Source organism: Mustela nivalis, assembly GCF_964662115.1.
Source record: "Mustela nivalis genome assembly, chromosome: 4".
In the NCBI taxonomy this organism is placed as follows: Eukaryota; Metazoa; Chordata; class Mammalia; order Carnivora; family Mustelidae; genus Mustela; species Mustela nivalis.
Genome location: NC_139023.1, coordinates 122,258,878 through 122,281,237, shown reverse-complemented (window position 1 = coordinate 122,281,237; position 22,360 = coordinate 122,258,878). Strand labels below are relative to the sequence as shown.

General features: G+C 42.9%; 1 protein-coding gene across 13 annotated transcripts in view; it reads right to left on the bottom strand.

Moving 5' to 3' along the window:
• TMEM131L (transmembrane 131 like) overlaps nucleotides 1-14,189 on the bottom strand; it is a 158,986-nt gene extending 144,797 nt beyond the window's left edge. For 3 of the 13 annotated variants that reach the window (XM_082726721.1, XM_082726722.1, XM_082726724.1), the window contains exons 1-3: nucleotides 13,972-14,175; nucleotides 13,204-13,274; nucleotides 4,903-4,946 (exon numbers count right to left, since the gene is read on the bottom strand). In XM_082726721.1, the coding sequence (XP_082582847.1) occupies nucleotides 4,903-4,946; nucleotides 13,204-13,274; nucleotides 13,972-14,095 (239 nt within the window). In that variant the 5' untranslated portion in view covers nucleotides 14,096-14,175. Of the gene's footprint in view, nucleotides 1-4,822; nucleotides 4,947-13,203; nucleotides 13,275-13,364 lie in introns of all 13 variants that reach the window. The other 10 variants (XM_082726713.1, XM_082726719.1, XM_082726720.1 and 7 more) reach the window with 7 other exon arrangements.
• Between the last annotated feature and the right edge of the window lie 8,171 nt (nucleotides 14,190-22,360).

Here is a 22,360-nt window from a genome sequence, read left to right as displayed (position 1 = left end):
TCTGTAGGTGGAGTTTAACTCCATTCAATGACTTGCCTCCAAAGAGTGTAGCATGAGAAGAGATGAAAAAGCCAGGCGATTAAGGTTAATATCAAAGCGATAAGCCATGTTGACAGGAGAAATCCTTGATATGTGATGACAATTCCATTTATAGGTGTGGTCTTCCTCCCCAAACCACATACCCCCAATCTAACCAGGAGAAAGAACATCAGGCAACCCCAAAGAGAGGGGCATTTTACAAAAGACCTGAGGCGGTACTCCTCAAAACAGGCAAGGTTTCAAAAACAAGGAAAATATTACAAACTGTCACAACCAAGAGGTCTTAAGGAGACAGGACCACTAAAAGTAATGCGGCATCCTGGATGGGATCCTGGACAAAAGAATGACGTCAGGGAAAAATAAGTGAAGTTCAAACAGTGCGGAGTTTAGTTGATGGTAACGCACCAGTGTTGACTTCTTAGTTCTAACAAATGTGCCACCGTAATGGAAGATGTTAGCAGTTGGGTAAAGTGCATGAGGGCTCTATGAGAACTCTCTGTACCATCTTCACAGCTTCTCTGTAAAACTAAATACATTCTAAAACAGAAGTTCTACTTTAACTACAGCAAGACATTATATGAGCTTTGGAGGTATTAAAATTTTCATTTAAAAAATTTCTCAACAGTACAGTAAAAGTAAATGAATACTAAGTACTTAGGTGATTCATTTACCTATCACAGGACATTACACTTACAGTGAGAATTCCTGGAAAGAGCTCCAGAACCTACATCTTCAGGAAACAAACACAAAGAAAATTCTCTAAGAGTACCATCCACCCCTGTCGTGATCTAGTCTTTACACATGAGGAACAAATCCCAAGGTGGGAGGGCGGGAGGGAAAAAAAGCCAGAAGAAACAAAGAGGAAGAGGTTTGGAAGCCAAGTTAAAAGGAAAGCAACTAGCGATAATGTAAGAGCAAAATACTACAAAATAGTTAATATTGAGATTGAAACATATAAATCAGGGCTGATCAAAATGGGATTCATGATTAAGAAATTTTAAAATCATTCCTGTAGAGGTAACCAGCATTTCTTTTTACATGAAATAAAATTAATTCGAAAAAGTCTGTGGATGGATGGTAGTGAGTGGTTGCACAGCTGTGTGGATCAGCTCGATGCCACAGACCTGACATTTAAAAATGGTTTAAATGGGACCTGTTATATATATTTCATCACAATAAAAAAATGAAATAGAAAAGAGTATGACAGGGGCGCCTGGGTGGCTCAGTGGGTTAAAGCCTCTGCTTTCAACTCAGGTATGATCTCAGGGTTCTGGGATTGAGCCCCGCATCAGCCTCTCTGCTCAGAAGGGAGCCTATTTCCCCCACCCCTCCATGCTTGCCTCTCTACCTACTTGTGATCTCTGTCAAACAAATAAATAAAATCTTTAAAAAAAAAGAAAAAAGAGTATGACTCAGGTAGTACAGGTACTCAGTTCATACATCCAGATATATGTGTATGGGCAGCTAGGTGCACATGATGTAAAATATATCCCTTACCGTGAGTCACTGTCAGAAAGTTTGAAAGCCACTGTGTTGAGTAACTGCCATTCTCCCACCCCACACACCTTCCCCAGCACTCTGACACTAGGTAAAAAGACCCACGGGGATAACATCTACTGATACCTTCAAGTCTGACAGAAAACGGAGGAAAGTAACCAGTTGTGACTGATAAGAAGAGAGCACAGCAATCTACAGAAGAGAACAAAAGCTAAGGCTCACACCAGGCTGCCTACAGGCTGGATACGCCCACCCCTGGAGGCTGCCCAGAGCTTCCTAGCTTGGGGCTCACAGTACCACTTCCTCAGGAACGTGTCAAATCAAGTTTGACATTCCTATGAGGCAACCAAAGTTCCTGATTCCCTCCCCTACTTCCTTTCCCATCTCAGTTGTCATCCCCTCCAGATGCTCAAGCCAAATTCTAGAAGACCTCTGTGACTACTTCTCTTCCCCTCCTGCTCTACCACTGATTCAGCAACTGATGAATCTGTTCCACCCCCAAAATCCATCTCAGAACTTCCCAACTCCCACCAGCCTCGTCTGAACCACCACCAGCAATCCTCACCTCTCCTTGCTCCCTCCCCTACACTCAAACAGAAGACAATGGCAAACTCTGAATTCTGCCTCATATATTTATCCCACATTTAAAATTTTATATTATGAATTTAAATGGCTGCATAGAATGTCATTTCTGCCATATTATAAATAACAGTTTTCTAAATAAAACTCACCATCACTTTTAAAAATATATACAATGGATGGGGTGCCTGGGTGGCTCAGTGGATTGAGCCTCTGCCTTCAGCTCAGGTCATGATCTCAGAATCCTGGGATGGAGTCCCGCATCAGGCTCTCTGCTCAGCTGGGAGCCTGCTTCCCCCTCTCTCTCTGCCTGCCTCTCTACCTACTTATGATCTCTCTCTCTCTCTGTCAAATAAATAAATAAAATATTTTAAAAATATATATATATGCAATGGAATCTGAACAATACTCAATGAAATCTACCATCATTCTTTTTTTTTTTTTTTTTTAAGTAATCTCTATACCCAGCATGGGGCTCCAAATTATGACCCCAAGATCAAGAGTCACCTGCTGTATCAACTGGGCCAGCCAGCTGTCCTATCATCGTCCATATTTTTAAACACACCAATAGGCATTCTTGTATGGCTGGATATTCCCTCCAAGGATTTTTTTTAAAAATATTTTATTTATTTATTTGTCAGAGACATAGCGAGTGAATGAGCAAGCACAAGCAGGGGAGACGGCAGGCTCCCCACTAAGTAGGGAGCCCGATGCGGGACTCCAACCCAGAACCTGGGATCATGACCTGAACTGAAGGCAGACACTTAACCAACTGAGACACCCAGGAGCCCCTCCCTCCAAAAATTTTAACCTAACATGTACATCATTATGTTGAAAGGCTTCTGAAACAAAACTATGTGTTTCACCTGAAATGTTGGGCTTTTAAAAATATTTCCTGTGCTGGGGCGCCTGGGTGGCTCAGTGGATTAAAGCCTCTGCCTTCAGCTCAGGTCATGATTCCATGGTCCTGAGATCGAGCCCCACATCGGGCTCTCTGCTCAGCAGGAAGTCGGCTTCCCTTCCTCTCTCTGCCTGCCTCTCTGCCTGCTTGTGATTTCTGTCTGTCAAATAAATAAAAATAAAGTCTTAAGAAAAAAAATTTCCTGTGACTTACTGGGTTTAAGTGTTAAATATTTTTTTCTTCTGAGTTATCAGTATAATTTTCGTTAGTAAACAACCAATCAAACCAACAAATTTTAAGTCTTGACAGGTGATTAGACATAAGGAAACAAATTTACTGAAAATGCATTCCTTAAAGAAATGGATGAAAGTGTCTTACCTCCATCCTTGATTCATGTGAATATTATTTTTCTTGTCTACTTTTTTTTAAATGTAAGCCCTGAAAAAGCTTGTTCACATAAATGGGTGTGAATGGAAGGAGAATTGTTACAGCACTGTCCTTATAGTCTCTAAACTCCCTGTTTACCCAAAAAGCAGAGTGATCTATCATTAAAAAATAACTGCTGATGATCTATCAATTGCTGATTTGATTGTGCCCTTCAATTTTGTGGACAGGTTTGAAAACCACCAGCGTTAGAAAAGAATTTATTATCCAGTCAGAGTTAATCGCTTCTCCTAACCAATGCCAGTATTTCAAATCATGCCTCTGTTTGCCCAATATGGAGCACATGTAAGAAGGGGGCTGGGGAAGAAGTCTGTCTTTCTCCTATGAAGTGGAAAAGAGATTATAAAAGAGGAGGTAGAAAAGGATAGCTTGTAACCTCAGACAGATCAGTTTTAGAAGACTATATGGATAATGAGATCTAGAAGCTGACTCTCTGAAAGAAATCCCTGTGCCCAGTCTCCGTGTAACTCCAAGCGACCAGACATCCCAGTATGACAAGTGACGGAGACTGCTCCACCACCGAAGTTTTTTTTGTTTTTTTTTTTAATTGTACTTATCTGTTTGAGAGAGAGAGAGAGAGAGACAGAGAGTGAGCATGAGCAGGGGGCAGCGGCAAATGGAGAGGGACCCTGGAATCATGACAGAAGCTGAAGGCAAACTCTTAACCAACTGTCCCAAGGTATTCTCTTAAAAATCTAGTTTACACCTTTAGATTTGCTAGCCCCTGCTTTAAATCCATTAACAAATCATACCACCCTTAAAAAAAATAAAACCCAACCTCCTTACTGTGGTTTCTAAGGTCCTACCTTACCTTAGTATCCTACATACTACATTGGCCTTCTCCAAGTTCCTGGAATGCTGCCAGTGCCTCCCACCTCCGGGCCTTTGCACCTGACACTCCCTCTGCCCAGAGCACTCTCCCTTCGTTTGCTGCTTGCTGCGTGGCTAGTCCTCCATAGCCTTCAGCTCAAATATACTTGCTAAGAGGGGCCCCACCTGATCTTCCTCATTATTCTATACCACGGCAATCTGATTGTTCATAGTGTAATCACAACCATTTTGTTTTGTTTACAGTAACGTCTGACTCCACCACTACATTCAACACGGGTTTGGGCCTTATTTTACACACAGCACCCAGCACTATGCCTGATGCTAAACAGGTATTTGTGAAAAGGGGGGCAAGCATAAGTACGCCATGGAAAATGCAAAGCTGAATATCAGGGATGGGGGAGATATTTCTAACAGTTTTCTGTACAACCTTATTTTCAAACAAAGATATATTTATTATTAGAGACCACAGACACCCAACGCCAAAAAGCAAGGCATATCACTGATCTATTAAACATGTAAACATAAACGTACATATACCAAGACTTCAGACAGCATCCAAAGTGAGCAGCAATGTTGAGAATGCAGGTATTTGCTCCTGTTGTTTTTCTTACCTCTGTTCTTGAGAATGCTCCTCCATATTCTCTTCGGAATCACCCTATTGATAAAAACAAACGAAAAAACACGGTTTAACAGTTATTTCAAAAGAACGCAAAAATCTCCAAAAGAAATAATTCTTAAATTTCACATGGATGATGAACTTGTAACGAATGTCTAAAAACAGTGGCTAAAAAAAAATGGGTGGCTTAGCTGGTTAAGTGTCATTTTTGATCTCAGCTCAGGTCCTGATCTCAGAGTGGCGAGATCCAGCTCTACATCAGGCTCCATGTTCAGTATGGAGTCTGCTTGAGATTCTCTCTCTTTCCTTCTCCCTCTGCTTCTCCCGTTTTTCCCACTCCCTCTCAATAAATAAATAAAATATTGGAAAAAAAAATTTTTTAAGTGAAACAAAAATAAAAAATAGTGCCTGATACACAGCAGGTATTCAATGAATATTTATGGATATTGATAGCAGCAGGTATATTAATGAATATTTATTCATTATTGAAAAAGTGATACTCCTAAAAGCCATAAATTGCCATGTAATCCCTCAGACAGTGTAAATAAAGTTTCTTCCTGCTTAAAGTCATGACCTAAACATAATCTCAAAACTACTTTGACATCTCTTCTCTCCAAAAGCCTTTTTTTTAACATTTAACTTGAATCGCATAAAATAAAGTTTAATGATAATATAGAAAAGGGAGGGGCATCTGGGTGGCTCAGTGGGTTAAGCTGCAGCCTTCGGCTCCGGTCATGATCTCAAGGTCCTGGGATCAAGCCCTGCATCGGGCTCTCTGCTCAGGGGGGATCCTGCTTCCCCATCCCTCTCTCTCTGCCTGCCTCTCTGCCTACTGTGATCTCTGTCTGTCAAATAAATAAATAAAATCTTTAAAAAAAAAAAAAAAAATATATATATATATATATATATATATATATAGAAAAGGGATTGGTTAGCTCAGAATCCCCTACATGGATACCTGACTACCTGACATATTTTGACATCAACATAAAAAGGCTAATCAATTTTATAAATGGCATAAACATCACACTCAAAAACACTTCCAAAATCCTCTCCCAGACTCACCAGGCCAAAATCTGACCACATGACATATACCAGGAGGGTAAAAAGAAAAGTCACTTGAAATAGAAACACAAGGGTAGATCCAATTAAATACTACATGTATTTGTCTGGCAGACAGAGTCTTGCCCATTCTTTCCCGGAGCTCGTCACTGCTGGGTTCAGGAGTACTGAGCCTTCCTGGTTCTCCGGCTTCTTGCTCTTGGTACTTACTGCCTCTCCACCCCCTGCCTTCCTACTTGTCACTACAGTCCTCCTGGGCCCAGACTCCCTACACCAATTCACTCACAATGTTGACACAAGCTTATCACCGTGGGGCCCAAATCCCCACCACTGAACCCAACTCCTCCTCAATCATAGATGTGATTGCTCAGGGAATGCCTATCTTTCCCAAGAGCAAGACTCCTCCCCCTTTAAGGAGCCCAGCACCAGGCTGTGGCCAGCACATGGCAGGTGCCCCACAACACAAAATGCCTCTAGCACATACGCATTTTGTCTTCCCCCAAAACAGTAATGATCAACACTGAATTAGCAACATCCCGGGCCCCTGCCAAGTGGTTTCTGTTCTAACTGGTTTCCTTCTGTCAAGGATACCACTGCACTCCTTGACCTATGGACAAACCTTAGGGTCACCTTATACTGCTCTCTTTCCTTAACCTCCAGCCATAAAGACCTACTCACTCAACAGAACTATGGTACAGACCTGTGCTTTCTTCTCCATCCTTTCTGCCAGCAAAGCAGCCCACACCATCAGTACCCCAGGCCTCCATGACCAGCACAGATGGCGCTCTTCACTCTGTTTAAGACCACTGCCTCCAGTCCACCCCTTTTGTCTCCGCAAAACCGATTTTCTACAACATCAGTCACGACTTTCCACCCACTTCGTATGGACCCAGCATCCCATATCAAGAGCCTACCACCGCTCCCTAGCTGCGATTCAGACGTACTCTAAGCTCCATAACCTGGAACTGGGCAACTGTCAAATGACCTTGACATACCCATCCCAAACTCTACAGCCACACTTCATCAGGAGCTCTGGACTCCCAGCTGAAGCATCTGCTTAAAAACTGTCACTCCAGTAAGGATCTAGAGGAGGTCCCATTCACACCTCCGCTAATGCAGGCATCAAAGCAGCCCTCCCAGCCCTAAGCCAGTAATAGACTCCTCCAAGATGCACTGTTCCGCCTCCTTCCTTTCAGTTCCTACATTTCAGCACTTGAATGTTATCTCAGGGTAGTACCAGCCTTATCTCCCCACCACCACCAGGCTCTCAAAGGCGGGAGCCAAATCCTATAATTTCGCTACCCCACCCCCTTGGCAGTGCCTCAGGGCCCTTGCACTAACTATTCCAAATCTCTCACTGCTTTCTAGGTCTTCTCAAACTGACCTACTTCAACTTGTTAAATTAAAACTCCAGCTCCCATCAGCTGAATCTTCCTCTGGTCTGCCACCATACAGCACCATACAGGTCTTTCTAACAGACTAAAGAACATATAATCTATTCTACTTCGTATTTACCATCTATATGCCTCCATTAGACTGCAAGCTCCATGAGAGCAGGGGTTTTGTTTTTGTTCAACGTGACATCTGCAACCCCTAGACCAGTGCCTGGCCCACAGTACATGCTCTGTAAATGTCTGCAGAGCTAAGTACAGTCTAGCTGTTCCTTAAATACTAGTGGATATATACCTCACACCTGTTAGAATGGCTACTACCAAAAAGACAAAAATTAACAACCATGCACTGTTGGTGGGAAGGCAAACTGGTGTGGCTACTCTGGAAAACAGTATGGAGGGTCCTCAAAAAATTAAAAATTGATCTAACAATTCCACTTTGGGGTATTTAACTGAAGAAACTGAAAACACTGATTCAAAAAACTATCTGTACCCCCTGTTCATAGCAGTATTCCAACAGCCAAGATACGTAAACAACCTAAGTGTACACTGAAAGATGAAGGGACAACGATGTGGTATGTATGTGTGTGCATATATATGTGTACATGCATATAAACATATATGTACATATACATATAATGAAATGCTATGCAGCCATTAAAAAAACGCAATCTATTTTCAACAACATGGATGGACCCTTAGGGCATTATGCTACGTGAGATAAGTCAAACAGAAAGAGAATACCTGTGGTTGCTCTCAGATACAGAATTTCAGAAACAAGAACAAAAACAGGGCCTCCTGGATGGCTCAGTCAGTTGAGTCTCCAACCCTTGGTTTCAGCTCAGGTCATGATCTAAGGTCATGGGATCGAGCCCCATGCTAGCATGGACTCTGCCAAAGATTCTCTCTCTCTCCCTCTGCCCACCCTCCCCCCCGCCCCCTGCCGATCATACTCTAAATAAATAAAATAATTTAAGAACAAATGCCAAGCTCACAGATGCAGATAACAGACCAGTGATTGCTGGGGAGCCAAGAGGGTTGGGGAGTGGCAGGGAAAATGGGTGAAGTTGGTCAAAAGGTACAAACTTCCGGTTATAAAATAAGTACAGAAGTCCTGGGGATGTAATGTATAGCATGCGACCAGTGAATAATACTATACCGCAAATTTGAAAGTTACTGAGAAAAAAATCTTTAAAGTTCTCATCATAAGCCAAAAAAAAGCTTTGTAACTACGTATGGTGACAGATGGTAACTAGACTTACTGTTATGTTGCACACCTGAAAGCAAAATAATATGTCAATTATGCCTCCATAAAAAAATTTTTAAATAAAAATTTCAAAAATACTAGTGGATATGACCATTTTTTAAAACTTCACGAAACAAATTTTTTCTAATTCAAAACAAAACACAAAAGTATCTCCCTCAGACCCAGGAACTTTACCACCACAATACTGTTTAGACTGCAAAAACTCACACAGTGACCTAGCAGCCAAGAGCATGGGCTTTAAAGCTCAGGGTCTCCTGGATTCAAATCATACCACTGGCCCATTCCTTCAGCCTTGGGTAATTTTTCTAATGACTCTGCCTCAGTTTTCTCATCTGTAAAGTCAGAGCATAACACTTTACACTTTAAGTATATGAATGTGAGTATCAGTAACACATAAAGTGCTGAAACAATGCCAATGATACTCAACTCATGTTAGGTATTATTTTTTATGTTGACAGTGGAAGTAGATTAAACTAAAAATAAATCTCTATGACAAAAAGATTTCCAAATACCAGTCAATGATTCACTGACTGGAGCAAGATGTGATTACGTAACACAGTACCTGAGATAATAAAGAATTCAGATATTCAATGTACAATAGTACATTTCTTTCTACCAGTTTCCGTTACCTATACCATCACACTTAAGGGAGTAAGACATGAGATTTTTAAAGGCAGAGACTTTCTTACTTATAATTGCTGTATCCCAGGGGTCTAACTGGGTCAGGCCCATGCTAAGTGTCTGCTAGACGAACAAACAAGGCCAGAAAAGCACTAAGCCTAGCCCCCCCAAACCAGACCAAAACGGTTCTGTATCAGGTAACAGCTGCTTGTATTCAGCAAAAATGTCAGTGTCTCAAATCTAACCGGAGGTGTCAGGAGCCTTCTCATCTCAGCAAAGTCTGAATGGATTAGAAGAAAAAATTCTAGACTGCCGTTCTTGCTGCTAGCACTCATACCAAAACAAAAACAAAAACAAAGAACGGTAGGAAACCAACACTTCAGGCATTCCACCAGCCACCTTTGAAACTAACCTCATAAACAGGACAAGACACTGATAACTGGCTCTCCTCCACTGCCGCCACAATGGGACCACCAAGCTTAGAAGCCCAAACTCTCTTACAGGGAATCCAGTCAGGGCAAGAAGGTACAGGCAAGGCAAAGAAGAAATCCAGACACTCAAGAAACTCATAGAGAGAAATGACAACAGTGCCACTGCTAGACCTCTAACCACTGAGTTAGAGGTCTGGAAGGACTGGCTCCAATGGGAACGGCACGGCAATAGCCTTTGTCCTTGCATTCAACAGATACATGTGGGGCCTGCTAGAGGGAGCATCCCAGGGGACTGACTGGAACGACACACAAGGTCAGGAAGGGCCTGAGAGTCAGAGCAGGTCAAGGGGATCACAGAAGGGTTTGTACCTTGAAGGTGAATAGAGCAGGTACACAATGCAGTGTCTCACACACAGGCCATTATTTCCTGATAATAAGCTAATGAAAACATGTGTCTGGTTCCTAACCATCACCACTTTGTATTAAAGGATGGGAGAAGTAAAGTCAGAAGAGAGGAAAAATTCTGTAAATCTAAGAATAAAATTACGTTTTTTTCCTTCTTTCTCATTATTGTCATGGATAAAGTGTTTTATGTTCCTACGCCAACTATTGACCACATAAAACAGCACATAACAAAAAAATACAAATAACATAACATATCTATACACCTGTAGACATATGATAGTACTGAATTCTCGGCCCTGGAAAGCAGGAAAGCTGTCCCATGCCCTCCAGCAACCGAATCTAGGAGTCAGCTGAGATATATACCAAAAGAATAGGTAACATACGTGAAGTGCTTACTAAGTTCCGGATACTTCAAGCACTGCTGATCCTAAGAGAATTACCCCCATTTTCCAGATGAAGAAACTGAGAAAAGGGATGGAACCAGCAGTCAAAACCTGGAAGCCTATCCAGAGGGTCTTGAAGGTTATAACAATTTAATTATTGTATTTGGTTTTACTAATGATGCCTTTTTCTAGTCTTTGGTCACTTAAAGACCCATCAGAAAAAGAAAAAGAAAAAAGGAAAGACCCAATCACCAGAAAACATTTCCAAAATAAACAACAGTTCAAATAACTCATGGTGACACCAAATGTTAATATTCTATTTTTTAATGCCACGCTCTCTGGTGCTCCCACTTCACCTATCACTGACAAATCTTAGCTTCTGCCTTGGAGTCTTCCTGACTGAAAGGAGCCCAACCTACAGATTAATTAAGCAGAAATGCTCAAATTTAAAAACACCTATAAATACTCTTTTCAGCTGACTCCATGACACATAGGGGGGTTTTGGGGGGAAAAAAGTCAAAATACTTTAAAGAGAATCCACTAAAAATAACTTTCTTTAGAACCCTCTGCAGTTTATACACATACGAGTGCGTGTGTATATATATGCAGCTTGGAGAGATCCATATGCATGTTTACCCACAGTTTACATAGATCGATCCATATACATCCCCTCCCCCCACCCAGGTACATGCAGGGTAAAACAGTCTCTAAAAGACAGACATATAGACAGAGGCGAAGTATTTAGAAAATTATTTTGAATATCAGTTTCACTTTCATTATAGCTCTGATTAAAATAGCTTAGTTATAAGTGCTTTTATAGTGAGTATTCCAGAAAGACAACTTCTAAATTATGTGCTTTTTTTTTTTACCAAAACAAACTGTGTTCTACATGAAACAAAACAAAACCACAAATTAAGAATTGTATAAAACAACTCTGAAGGCTATAAATAAAATCATTAATCACATCATAGGCCTTGACATTTCCATCTCTGAGCACAGTATCTTCAACTAATACTACAACAAACGAGTGTCTATAATTTACTCTCCTTTCTGTCTGGGTTGGCTTCCAATACTAACCAGTAAGGAGCACAGGCCAGAACTGAGTAAAAAATGCAAATGCATATAGATATACACAAGTGCTTCTCAACCGGGGCAATTTTCCTCCCCAGGGACATCTGGCAATGTCTGGGGACATTTTTAGCTATCACAAGGGGGGGGGGAGAGGGAGGAGAAAGTGCCACTGGCATCTAGTGGGTAGAGACAGAGATGCTTTAACAGCTGGGCATCTCGTAGCCCCCAAGACAGAGTTCCACCCAGGATAGTCTCCACAAGACACAAGTCTCCAGCCCAGAATGTCACGAATGCTGCTTTTAAACAACTCTGATACACACAAATATAACTATATTTTTAAAAAGTAAAACCGTCAAGTTTTATATGTGGATCTCTCAGTAGAGTCATTAACGATTTCGATTTGGTTCTTTTTATCTTTCTGTATTTTCCAAACTTTCCATAATACACATCTGTTATTTATAATCAGGGGGAAAAAAAAATCCATTTGGGAATAAACTTTTAAGAGAAGGACAGACTATCTGCTCTCCATCCCGATGAAGTTTTTTTCTCAAAGGACTGGTCTTATTCAGCATGCTGGCCTTCAGGGAAGGTCCAGAAAAATTTTCCTCTAAAAATCACCTCTCTGCCTTGAAGCTGTTATTCATTAGTCCTGGTTAAAGTGAATATTCTGAATGTCTCAAAACCAGCACTCTAATGCTTCACATAGGAGGGAGAAACTCAAATGTAAAACTGCACAGCCGTGGACTTACAGCTAGACATCCTGTTTTTCCAAAGAGCCGCAAGAAACAACATAGAATTAAGTGCTGTCACCAATGTGGGAAGTAATGAACATCTTAAAAATTACCCCACACAAGCTGAATATTCCCTTATAATTAAACCCTCCCCTCTCCAAAAAAAAAAAAAAGAGTATTCAGGGGTCACTACTGTCGCTGCTGAAAAGCAGTTGACAATATTATATTTTATTGTGCACATTTGCATTCAAACGTTAGACCTTAAACCGTAACACAACGCCTTGCAGAACTGTATCTACCGCAGCCCTAAATAAACCCTGTATGATGCCACGGATTCTCAATGAAATGCTAGTAATTATTTTTCCACATGCAATCATTGTATCCTATGGGGGGGAGAACCCCCCAAACCTGAAATTCAAGTTGTTAAGAGGGTGTCTCTAACACGAATTAAAGGCACTTGGAAAAAATCCAAGACTACAACCTTTTAAAGTCCCATCTTCACTGCAAAGCCACTTCACGAGAATGGCAAGTGCCACTCACTAACACTTCTGCAATCAGTCTTCCTTGTTGTCCTGGGGCACAGGGCTCTGGCTCACTTAGGGAACAGGGCACACGCCCCTCGCGCACCCAGGCCCCCAGCCCGCCCTGGGGCCCGCCCTTCCCCTGCACGAGGCTGCCCTGGCCGACCGCGGCCCTGCTGAGGAGGCCAGGGCTCCCACCTCCTGAACTTGGGGCGGGCGTGACTCACGCCCTGTCACATGGCGCGGGAGGAGGCTGGGAAGGCCACCGTTGCCAGGTGTTCAGGCTTGGCCCGACCGTTTATTTGCCTTGCAAAGCGGCCCGAGCGCGGGTGCCGCTGGGGGGCCGACGGCCTCCCTCGCGGCCGCTCCTCCCTCGCACACCCACACCCGCCCTGTCACCTGGCTGTCCTCACCTGAGTGGGCAGTAGGAGTTCCCCTTCTTCTGCCTGCCACAGCTCCACCACGTTGGGCAAGGGCTCAATCGCTGCACGAACCAAAAAAATACAGCGCGTTTTAATGCAAGGAAAAGAAACGCTTCCTGTTTCCCTGCCGTGCCCCCAAGCACCCGCCTCACCAAAACAAGTCACCCTCTCCTTAAAGCGTCGGCCCCCGGAGGAGCCGGCCGGGGACAAGAGCACAATGAGCGGGGTGCAAGTCGGCGGCCCCCTGTCGCGGGGAGCGTGCAAAGTCTCTGGGGTTCGCGTACTGGGGATACGGAGATGGGGAAGCTGCTCCGCCGGCCACTCGGCGCTCGGCATCCCGCAGCATTTGGGGCGGGCGTCTGCGGGATGGGTCCCGGGCGGCCAGGCTCGTGGAACAAAGCTGCAGGAAGCCGGGCCGCGGCGGGGCCCCAGCGCGCGCCACACAAAGCGGGGGCTGCGCCCGGGGCGCCCGGGGACCGCGCACAAAGGCTCTGGGGCGCGTGCGGCTAGCGGTCCGCGCCGCTGTCCCCAGGCTCCACGACTGCCCAGCTTTCTGTTTGTCTGAGGGCAGGGGGCGCGGGAGAGGAGGCTGCGGTCAGAAAATGTTATCAGCCGAGAATTGCAACCGCTTTCCTTCCTCCTCCTGCCCCTTTCCCCTTCCTCCCCTCGCCGTCTTATAGATTTCAGCAGTTCCCTAAAAGAAAGAGAAGGGGGGGCGGGGTGGAGAGGGCGAGCGAGCACAGGCGGCGCAAGGCTGACCTTGTCCCTGAGCCCCTCCCGGACGACAGCAGGGCAGGAGGACCTGGAAGACGCCCAGCAGGAGGTTCACGGCCGCGGCGGTGCGGCAGTAGCAGCTCGGCTGCGGGCGTCGGAGCCCCGCCATGCTGGTGCTCGCGCTCCTCTCGGGTGCTCGCCGCGCTCGCCGCTCGCTCGCTGGCGCCGGGGCTGCCTCGCCCCGGGCCCGCCCCCGCGCCGCCCCGCCCCGCGCCGCCCCGCGCCGCCCCCGCCCCGCCCCCGCCGCCGCTGCTGCTGCTGCCGCCGCCGCTGCTGCTCTGGCCCCGCGCGCGCCGCTCGCTCTGCGCGCGTGTGCGCCACAGATAGGGAGGGACCGAACGCGGCGGGGCGCGGGGGGACGTGGACAATGCGAACGCGGCGGCCCAGGACGCCCCGCCCGGGCGCGGACCCCACGGCTGCGGGCCCGCCCCTCAGCAGGCGGCCGCGTCCTTCCCAGATCGGCGGTCCTCGGGCTCTGTCTGCGGCCGTGCCGTGGTCGCTGAAGAGCTGTCGAGAGGCAGTAGCAGGCCACTGTCGCCAAGTGCGATCTGAGGAACTTTCGGGTGGTTTCCTCTTTGTTTGGGCACGCGGGCACAGTCGGGTTATTATCCACGAGCGAAAGGGTACCGCTGGACGGTGGGAGCGGGGAGTCGCCCGACCAGAGGCCTCAGACAGGATATTAGTGGAAATAATGCAGTGGTTGTCAGGAAACGCTAGTGCAGCCACATGGCTACTGCCAGTTATGCAGCGAGGATATCCGGTGGCTGCAAAGTCTGTAATTTAGAATAAAAAGAGCTCTCCCAAGACTCGAGAGTCTGACCTCAGCGAGGCGTGGCGGTGGTGTGCCCGGCAGCCTCCATGGAGCCGGTCCAGGTTGTGACAGGTGGGGAAGTCTCTTCTTAGGGCACTGATAGCTTTAAAGACCCTGCAGATACTCCCCGGAAGATTCATATTGTAAAATTCAGCTAGCCTCTTCTGAAACACGGTTGAGATCGAGGACGTGGTCAGTTGCCTGTTTCTAACATTAACTGGATGAAACACGGAACCCTTGAGAACGGATTTTCTAACCCCAGTATTTTGATGCCTATAACCAAAAGTACACCTAATGTCTGAGATCTAAGTTTAAGACCATGCCTTTGCGAACGATATCATAAAGGTTTATTCAGGAATCGCTTTGCATTACCTGGAAGTATTTGCAGTCTTAAGATTTTTTAACTAGATTGCTGCTTCCAGAGTGATTTGTATGAAATGTAGAGAATATGAGCAGTGTAGAAGAAAGCGGGGCAGTGGCTGGGGCACACCTGTCTGCTTACACTGATTCTCTAATTGTTTCTGGTGCCTTACAGTCCAGACAATGGGAAAGCAATGGTCAAAAGCAGGACAGATGCCAAAGAAGGACTAAATCAATCATGGGTCCTCTCTCTCCCAAGGAAAAAGTCACTTTGCATTATCCAACTTCCACACCTCCAATGTTCACTCTGTTCCCTGCCTTTTCCATGTGTTCCTACTGGCATCTTCCTTTCTGCGTCAAGGATCTTCAATCCCATTCTAATGTGTCCCTTTTTTTCTTCATTTTACTTCTTAGGTTTGTATTTGCCCCTTGAGCTCTGAAGGTTTTCCCACTGTGTTAAGGGGTCCTCTTCTGGAAAAAAAAAAAAAAAAAAAAAAAAAATTTGCATAGCCAAAGTAGACAGTAACTGCACCTTCCAAGTTTGTTTTTAAATGAAAGTTCTCTCATTGGCCTGTTTATATTATGTATTTTTAAGTCCTCTTAGGACTTAGAAAGAAAGCAAGCAAATACTGATGACCTAACAGGTTTTATGAACCAGATTTAATAAGCAGTCATGGTACAAAACTTTTTTTACTATTTTTTTTCTTTTTGACTGATTTTTAAACTATCTTATTTTTTTACTTAAAGTCTTGCTCACACTAACCAGTATCACGGAATCCATGAATATACCTTAAAGATAGAAGAAAATTGCTGTGGACCATATATAAAAAGAGCTTTATTTTGTTCTCCTTCTGAAATTTTTTGAAGGCCAGCTTCATTTTCAGGTTGTGGTCTTGTGTACTTTACAAAATGGGTAATGCTCTTTGACTGTTGTTCAAAAAGCCAGCATTATGTATCTACAGTGCCATGGGGCTGGAGAGGGATATGGAATTACACAGCTGTCTTCTTAGATAAATCTGACCTACTTAGCCTTCTCTGGAGGTAGTTTTCATGCTGACTCATGAACAACAGAAAAGTTATGGCCCACTAAGTAGCATCCATGTTTTGAAGTAAACTTGTTCTCCAAAGAAGACTCCTTTGTCATTTACTCCATAATTTGCCTGTAGGCAATATTCAATTGTCATAGAATATTAGAGCTGGAAAAATTTTGGCCAAGAAATAATAGCCCAACTGCCTAATTTTATAGAAGAAGAAACTGAAGCCCAGTCAGGCTGAGAAATATCCAAGTTTTAGTGGCAAAGTTGTGGAGAACTATGTAGAAATAGGTTTAATTGAAAAAAATTCTTATAAACATGAATTAATATGCAAATTATTTACACAAAACTAAAGCATGGAAGAGGCACTAAGGAGATAGCTTACTAGAGTTAATCAATTTTAAATTAGATCCACATAAGTTAAATTGAAAAAAATATATATATATATATACCTAGGGGCATCTGGCTGGTTCAGTTGGAAGAGCACATGACTCTTGATCTTGGTGTACTCAATTGGAGCCCCACACTGGGTGTAGAGATTACTGTAAAATTAAATAAACTTCTTTCTCTCTGCCTCTCTCTCCCAAAATAAATAAATAAAAATCTTAAAGGAAAAAAAAAAAAAAAAAGAATGAAAAGGACACTGGGTGGCTCAGTCAGTTAAGGGTCTGACTCTCAGTTTTGGCTCAGATGGTGACCTCAGGGTCATAAGATCAAGCCCCACCTTGGACTCAGCGCTCAGTATAGAGTCTGTTTGAAGATTCTCTCCCTCTGCCCCTCCCTCCATGCTCTCTCTCTCTCAAAAAAAAAAAAAAAAACCTTAAAAAAAATTAAATTTAAAACACATGCACACCTAAAACTTACTAAATCTACTCTTATTTTGAAACATACAAGATATTGACATGTTTTTTACTTTATTCACCCTTGTTTGGTTTTTCTTAATGAATATTAATGAAAACCAAGCAAATCTATAAATGTGAGTTACATCTCAACACATTCTACATAAAATTGACAGTGAAGTGTCAAGTCTAAATCATCTGTCTCTAATCCAGAGAAGATTAAATACACCAGGTCACATGGTGGTTGTGAAGACTGAATGAGATGCTATATGGTAAGCATCTAGTATAGGTGCTCAATAAATGCTAGTAATGATATTATCATGTATTCACATTGTGGGGACATGCCTGACCTTTCCTTCATATGGTAAGGTTGATACTGATATTCAATTATTTGAATTACTTATTCATTATCACTGGTCATTTATCACTTAGACATACTGGAGATGGGAATGCTTAATGAAAATGTACATAAACAACTATTTGCTACACATCCATTTTGGGCTTCATCCAGTCATGACAATAAAACCAAGTGTTTCGTCAAACAACCACCACCTTCATTGCTGGGATCCTAACCTCATCTTTGCTGGGAGAAAAGGGCCAGAAGGGATGGCTCTTAGGAATACAGAAACCTAGTGGTTATGATCAAGTACTCTTAAGAGGCAAATTGTCCCCTTGACCTAAGGAGACCAATTGTTTGCTAACTTTATTCCATTTCATCTCATCTCAGGAAACTTTGATTAGGTGCATTAATAAGGGTCCTTGCCTTGCTCAGATGACTCTGTTGTGTTAAGTAATGGTCCTTTTCCATTATGAAAACACCAACCAGCGGTATTCACAGTTAAAAACAGTCATTTTCTGATTTGTTTTCCAAACTCGTAAGGCTGTACAATGAAAAGGATAAATTTTGTGCAAAAATTAAAGTTAAAAATAATAGAAGCTTTTACCTAAAAAATACATTTTGGGGACACCTGGGTGGCTCAATTTGTTAAGTGTCTGCCTTTGGCTCAGGTCACAGTCCCAGGGTCCTGGGATTGAGCCCCACATCAGGCTCCCTGCTCAGTGGGGAGTCTGCTTGTTCCTCTGCCCCTACTCCTGCTCATACTCTCTCTCCCCCCCAATTCAAATGAGTGAATGAATGAATGAATGAATAAATAATACATTTTTAAGAAATTAAAGACAAAATTTTTTAAAGGTAGAGTAAAATGTGATTTATACAGGATACCCTGAATGTGGTCATGCTAAAGGCTTAAATATGATTAAATGAATGATGCATGAGTGAAAAGTAAACAAAATAAAACATAACAAAAAAAATACAAAAATTGTCATCTTCCCAGACTCCTTTGTAACGTGGCATGGCTGTTTGGCTTGTTTCTGGTCAATGAGATATAAGCAGACCTCTACTGGCACGGCTTCAAAGAAAGCTCTTGTTTTCATGATGAAAAGTGATAGGCTCAGCTAGGACAAGTCTTCTACTCTGTGTCCTTCCTCCTGCTGGAATATAGATGTGATGCGCAAAGGTCTGCAGCCATCAGGCAAGCTTGAGAAAGAAAGCTACACATTGAGGACAATGGATTGGAAACCCAGAAGTATGGAGCCATGTTGGAATCATGGAATTGCTAGATCACCTGCTTTTAGATAACTTGTTTGGGCTAGCAGAAGTAACCCCTTCTCACTGTACTCAAGTTTTCTTTTATTAGTAGCTAAAAACAATCCCAAGTGAAAAAAAAAAAGTCAACCAAAACCAAAATGAAAGTAAGCAATCGTCACTAACAATAGCCAGTTGGAAAGATATTAACAGAGTGCTCATATAACAAGGGGAAAAATAGCAAACAAGCAGGTGGTTTATTTTACAAGTGCATTAAAATATGATGCATCATTTTATATCAGTTAAATTAGCAAAATAAATAAAAGCAACAAAAGTTAAAAAAAAAAAAAGATTTGATGGCTCCAGAGAAGTGCTATAATCAGCAAACTGGTTCATTCTCCAACGGACAGTGTCATCACCAGGTATGTCATGTTAGGTCATTGGGAATGGCCCTCATGATGTGTGTGACATACAGCTGTGAGTGCCCATCTATGCCTCTTCAAGTGGCTTTGCAGTCCCTTCTTTCAATGTTCAACTTCTAAAAGTAGGAGTAACATCTAAGGAGTCCCAAGTTACATTTTAGCCTTAACCTGAAGTCCACACTCATATTCCCAACTGCCTACTTTCCATCTCCACCAGAAGGTCTAATAAACATCTCAAACCTAATGTCCCAAACTCTTGCTTCTACCTAAGCAGACCTGCACATCCCCCATCTTCCTAACTTCTAGGCCACTGCCGTACCATCTCCCCATTTTCTCAAGGCAAAATTCAAGAGGTCATCTTTAATCCTTCTTTCCCTTATACTCTTCAGATCGATCAAGTCCTAGGGTGCTCACCTCCAGAATAGTCCCCATACTTAGTCTTTCTCAACCACTACCTTGATGTAAGAGTAGCTCATCCGTCAGGTAGACTTTTTTTTTTTTTAAGATTATTTATTTATTTATTTGACAGAGAGATCACAGTAGGAGAGAGGAAGGGAAGCAGGCCCCCTGCTGAGCAGAGAGCCCGATGTGGGACTCGATCCCAGGACCCTGAGATCATGACCTGAGCCGAAGGCAGCGGCTTAACCCACTGAGCCACCCAGGCGCCCAAGGTAGACTTTGACAGTTACCTTCTACCTGTCTTTCTGCTTCCATTCTTGCCCCTTACATCTGGTGTTACAACAGCCAAAATGATCTTTTTAAAGCAGAATTCATCGGGTAGCATTTCCTTTAGCAAATAGAGGAATACTCTCTCACACACACATACACACACACATACACACACACACACACACACACACATCAGAATTCAGATTAGGTACAAAACACTCCAGTGGTTTCCTCTAAAATTAGACTAAAATCCCAACTCCTATCCCTCTCCTGCAGGGAAGTGAGATCTAGCTCCTCCTCAACATTCTGACTTCATCTTCTACCTGTCTTCCCCTTGGTAATGGTTCTTCAGCTCAGGAGCTTTGGTGTTCCCTAAGCTTACCAGGCTTGATCCCCTTCTCCAGGCCTTCACACTTGCTGTTTCCTCCACATGGGAAGCTCTTTGTCTGATTGGCACACCTCTGGCTCCTTCCCATCATCTACTTAGGGCTGCTGAGTAGGCTGTGTGTGAAGAGTGGGAGGAGCAGGGCCTAACTTCAGCTCTCTAAGTCACCAAGATGGGCTCTGGCTCCAGGGTGCCTGGAGTAAGAAAAGCTGCATTCTGATGCCACAGAAACACTGACCATGGCCAAACCACATGCCTGTGCTGTGTCCTCCCAGAGGGAGGGAAGGAGGAACATTTTCTAATAAAAATATTATTTCTTATGTCTAAGAAAGGAGACCTAGCTATCACTGGACACTGATTTTACTTGCATGTCTTATGTAAAAACACAACAAGGATTAATCTTATTGTAACCATTTTACATGTTAGACACTGAGATTGAGAAGAGTACGTTGTTAATCCAGACTTAAAACTGGACTCTAATTCCAATGTACCACACTGTCTCTAAAGATGAAGAAGCGAGAACTCACTTGGAAACTTCCATTTCTTTCATGTTTTAATTCTATTTCTTACTTAAGGCTGCTTGTGGGAAGGTTAGAACAATCTACAAAGGCCCAACTATAGTCATTAAGTATAAATTACTATTACCACATAGAGCTACAAAATATACCCACCTAGAAACCCTCAAGGTAATAAATTAAGGTCAATATGAAATCCAGTAAAACCTGTCATTTTTCTTTTGAGTCTACACTTTTGGAGATTCAGTTCTTATCTTTCTGACTTCTGTACATACTTCTACTCTATTTGGGAAAGTTATGTGTATAAACTTCTAAAATAGTGGCTGCATTAACCTATTTGTTTATACTTATAAGGAAGATCTTCTACTAGGGAAGTCAAAAAGCAGACCAATGAGTAGGATTGATTTTTCTCTTCTTTTCTGGCTTTTTTTCTTGTTTTTAAAAAGACAGAGAAGTAGATTTCAGAAGGTTGGCAGGAATCACAGCTCTGTAAATTGAGTCAATTTCTCAATGGATGATCTTGGGAAAATATTTTTTAAGGTCCCACTTATGCTATAAAAGCAGGCCTAGCTTTAGTCTGGGAAGCAGAAATAGTTAGTACTTTTTCAGTTGCATTTCATGGTCCAAAGTGATTCCTTGTAATTCAACCTCCTTTTCTAGAAATAATAATATGGTGCTTATAGCATGCCAAGCCCTATCCTAAGTACTTTGCATATAGTAAGTCATTTAGTCCTTCCAACAACCCTTGGAGGGGGGTATTATTATGATCCCTATTTTACAGATGGAGAAATTGAGGCACATAGGTTAAGGTATAGAAGCCCAACATCACAAACCAGTAAATTGCAGAGCTAAAATATAAGACCTCTCAGTCTGTCTCTGAAATCCATGCTCTTACCCATCAGCTTTATAACTTCAAGTGATTGGGAGATTAGTATGAGCACTACTGTACTATTGGTGATCATTAGAAATGTCTGTAGAGGGGCGCCTGGGTGGCTCAGTGGGTTAAGCCGCTGCCTTCGGCTCAGGTCATGATCTCAGGGTCCTGGGATCGAAGTCCTGCATTGGGCTCTCTGCTTAGCAGGGAGTCGGCTTCCTCCTCTCTCTCTCTCTGCCTGCTTCTCTGCCTACTTGTGATCTCTCTCTGTCAAATAAATAAATAAAATCTTAAAAAAAAAAAAAAAAGAAAGAAATGTCTGTAGAATATACTGAAAATAAAGGCCTTGATGGCACCAAAAATCTAAAAAATTGTTAAAAGGATGTCAGTGCTGAATAACCAATCTCTAGTCATTCAATGTGTCATTGTTCCAGAAACAATGGCATTCCCAGTAGTGGAAATGGGTCTGTCTAGGAGAGGTAAACTTGATAGATGAACTAAGCTATATGAACCCATGTTGGCTGTAGAAGCTTCCCAAACTAATCCCATCTGCCAATTTCCATAACCAGATAGAACCTCAACAGTAGTATTTCAATAAAACTTACCTGACCCACCCACCTAAACAATCTAACTGCAATTTTAGAAAATATGCTTCATGACCTTGAACAAAGCACTTTACCTCCCTGTACTTGCTTTCTTACCGGTAAAATGAAGCCATAAAACAATATGATCTTTAAGGTTCTTTCCATGTCTAACATTATATGATTTTCTGTCCAGACCTGATAGCTTGGAAGCAAGAAGCTGGAACTTTTTTGGTCATTGTTTCTTATCACTTCAAAACCCACTGAGTAAAGCAACTTCACAGCTTCCTGAATTTGCA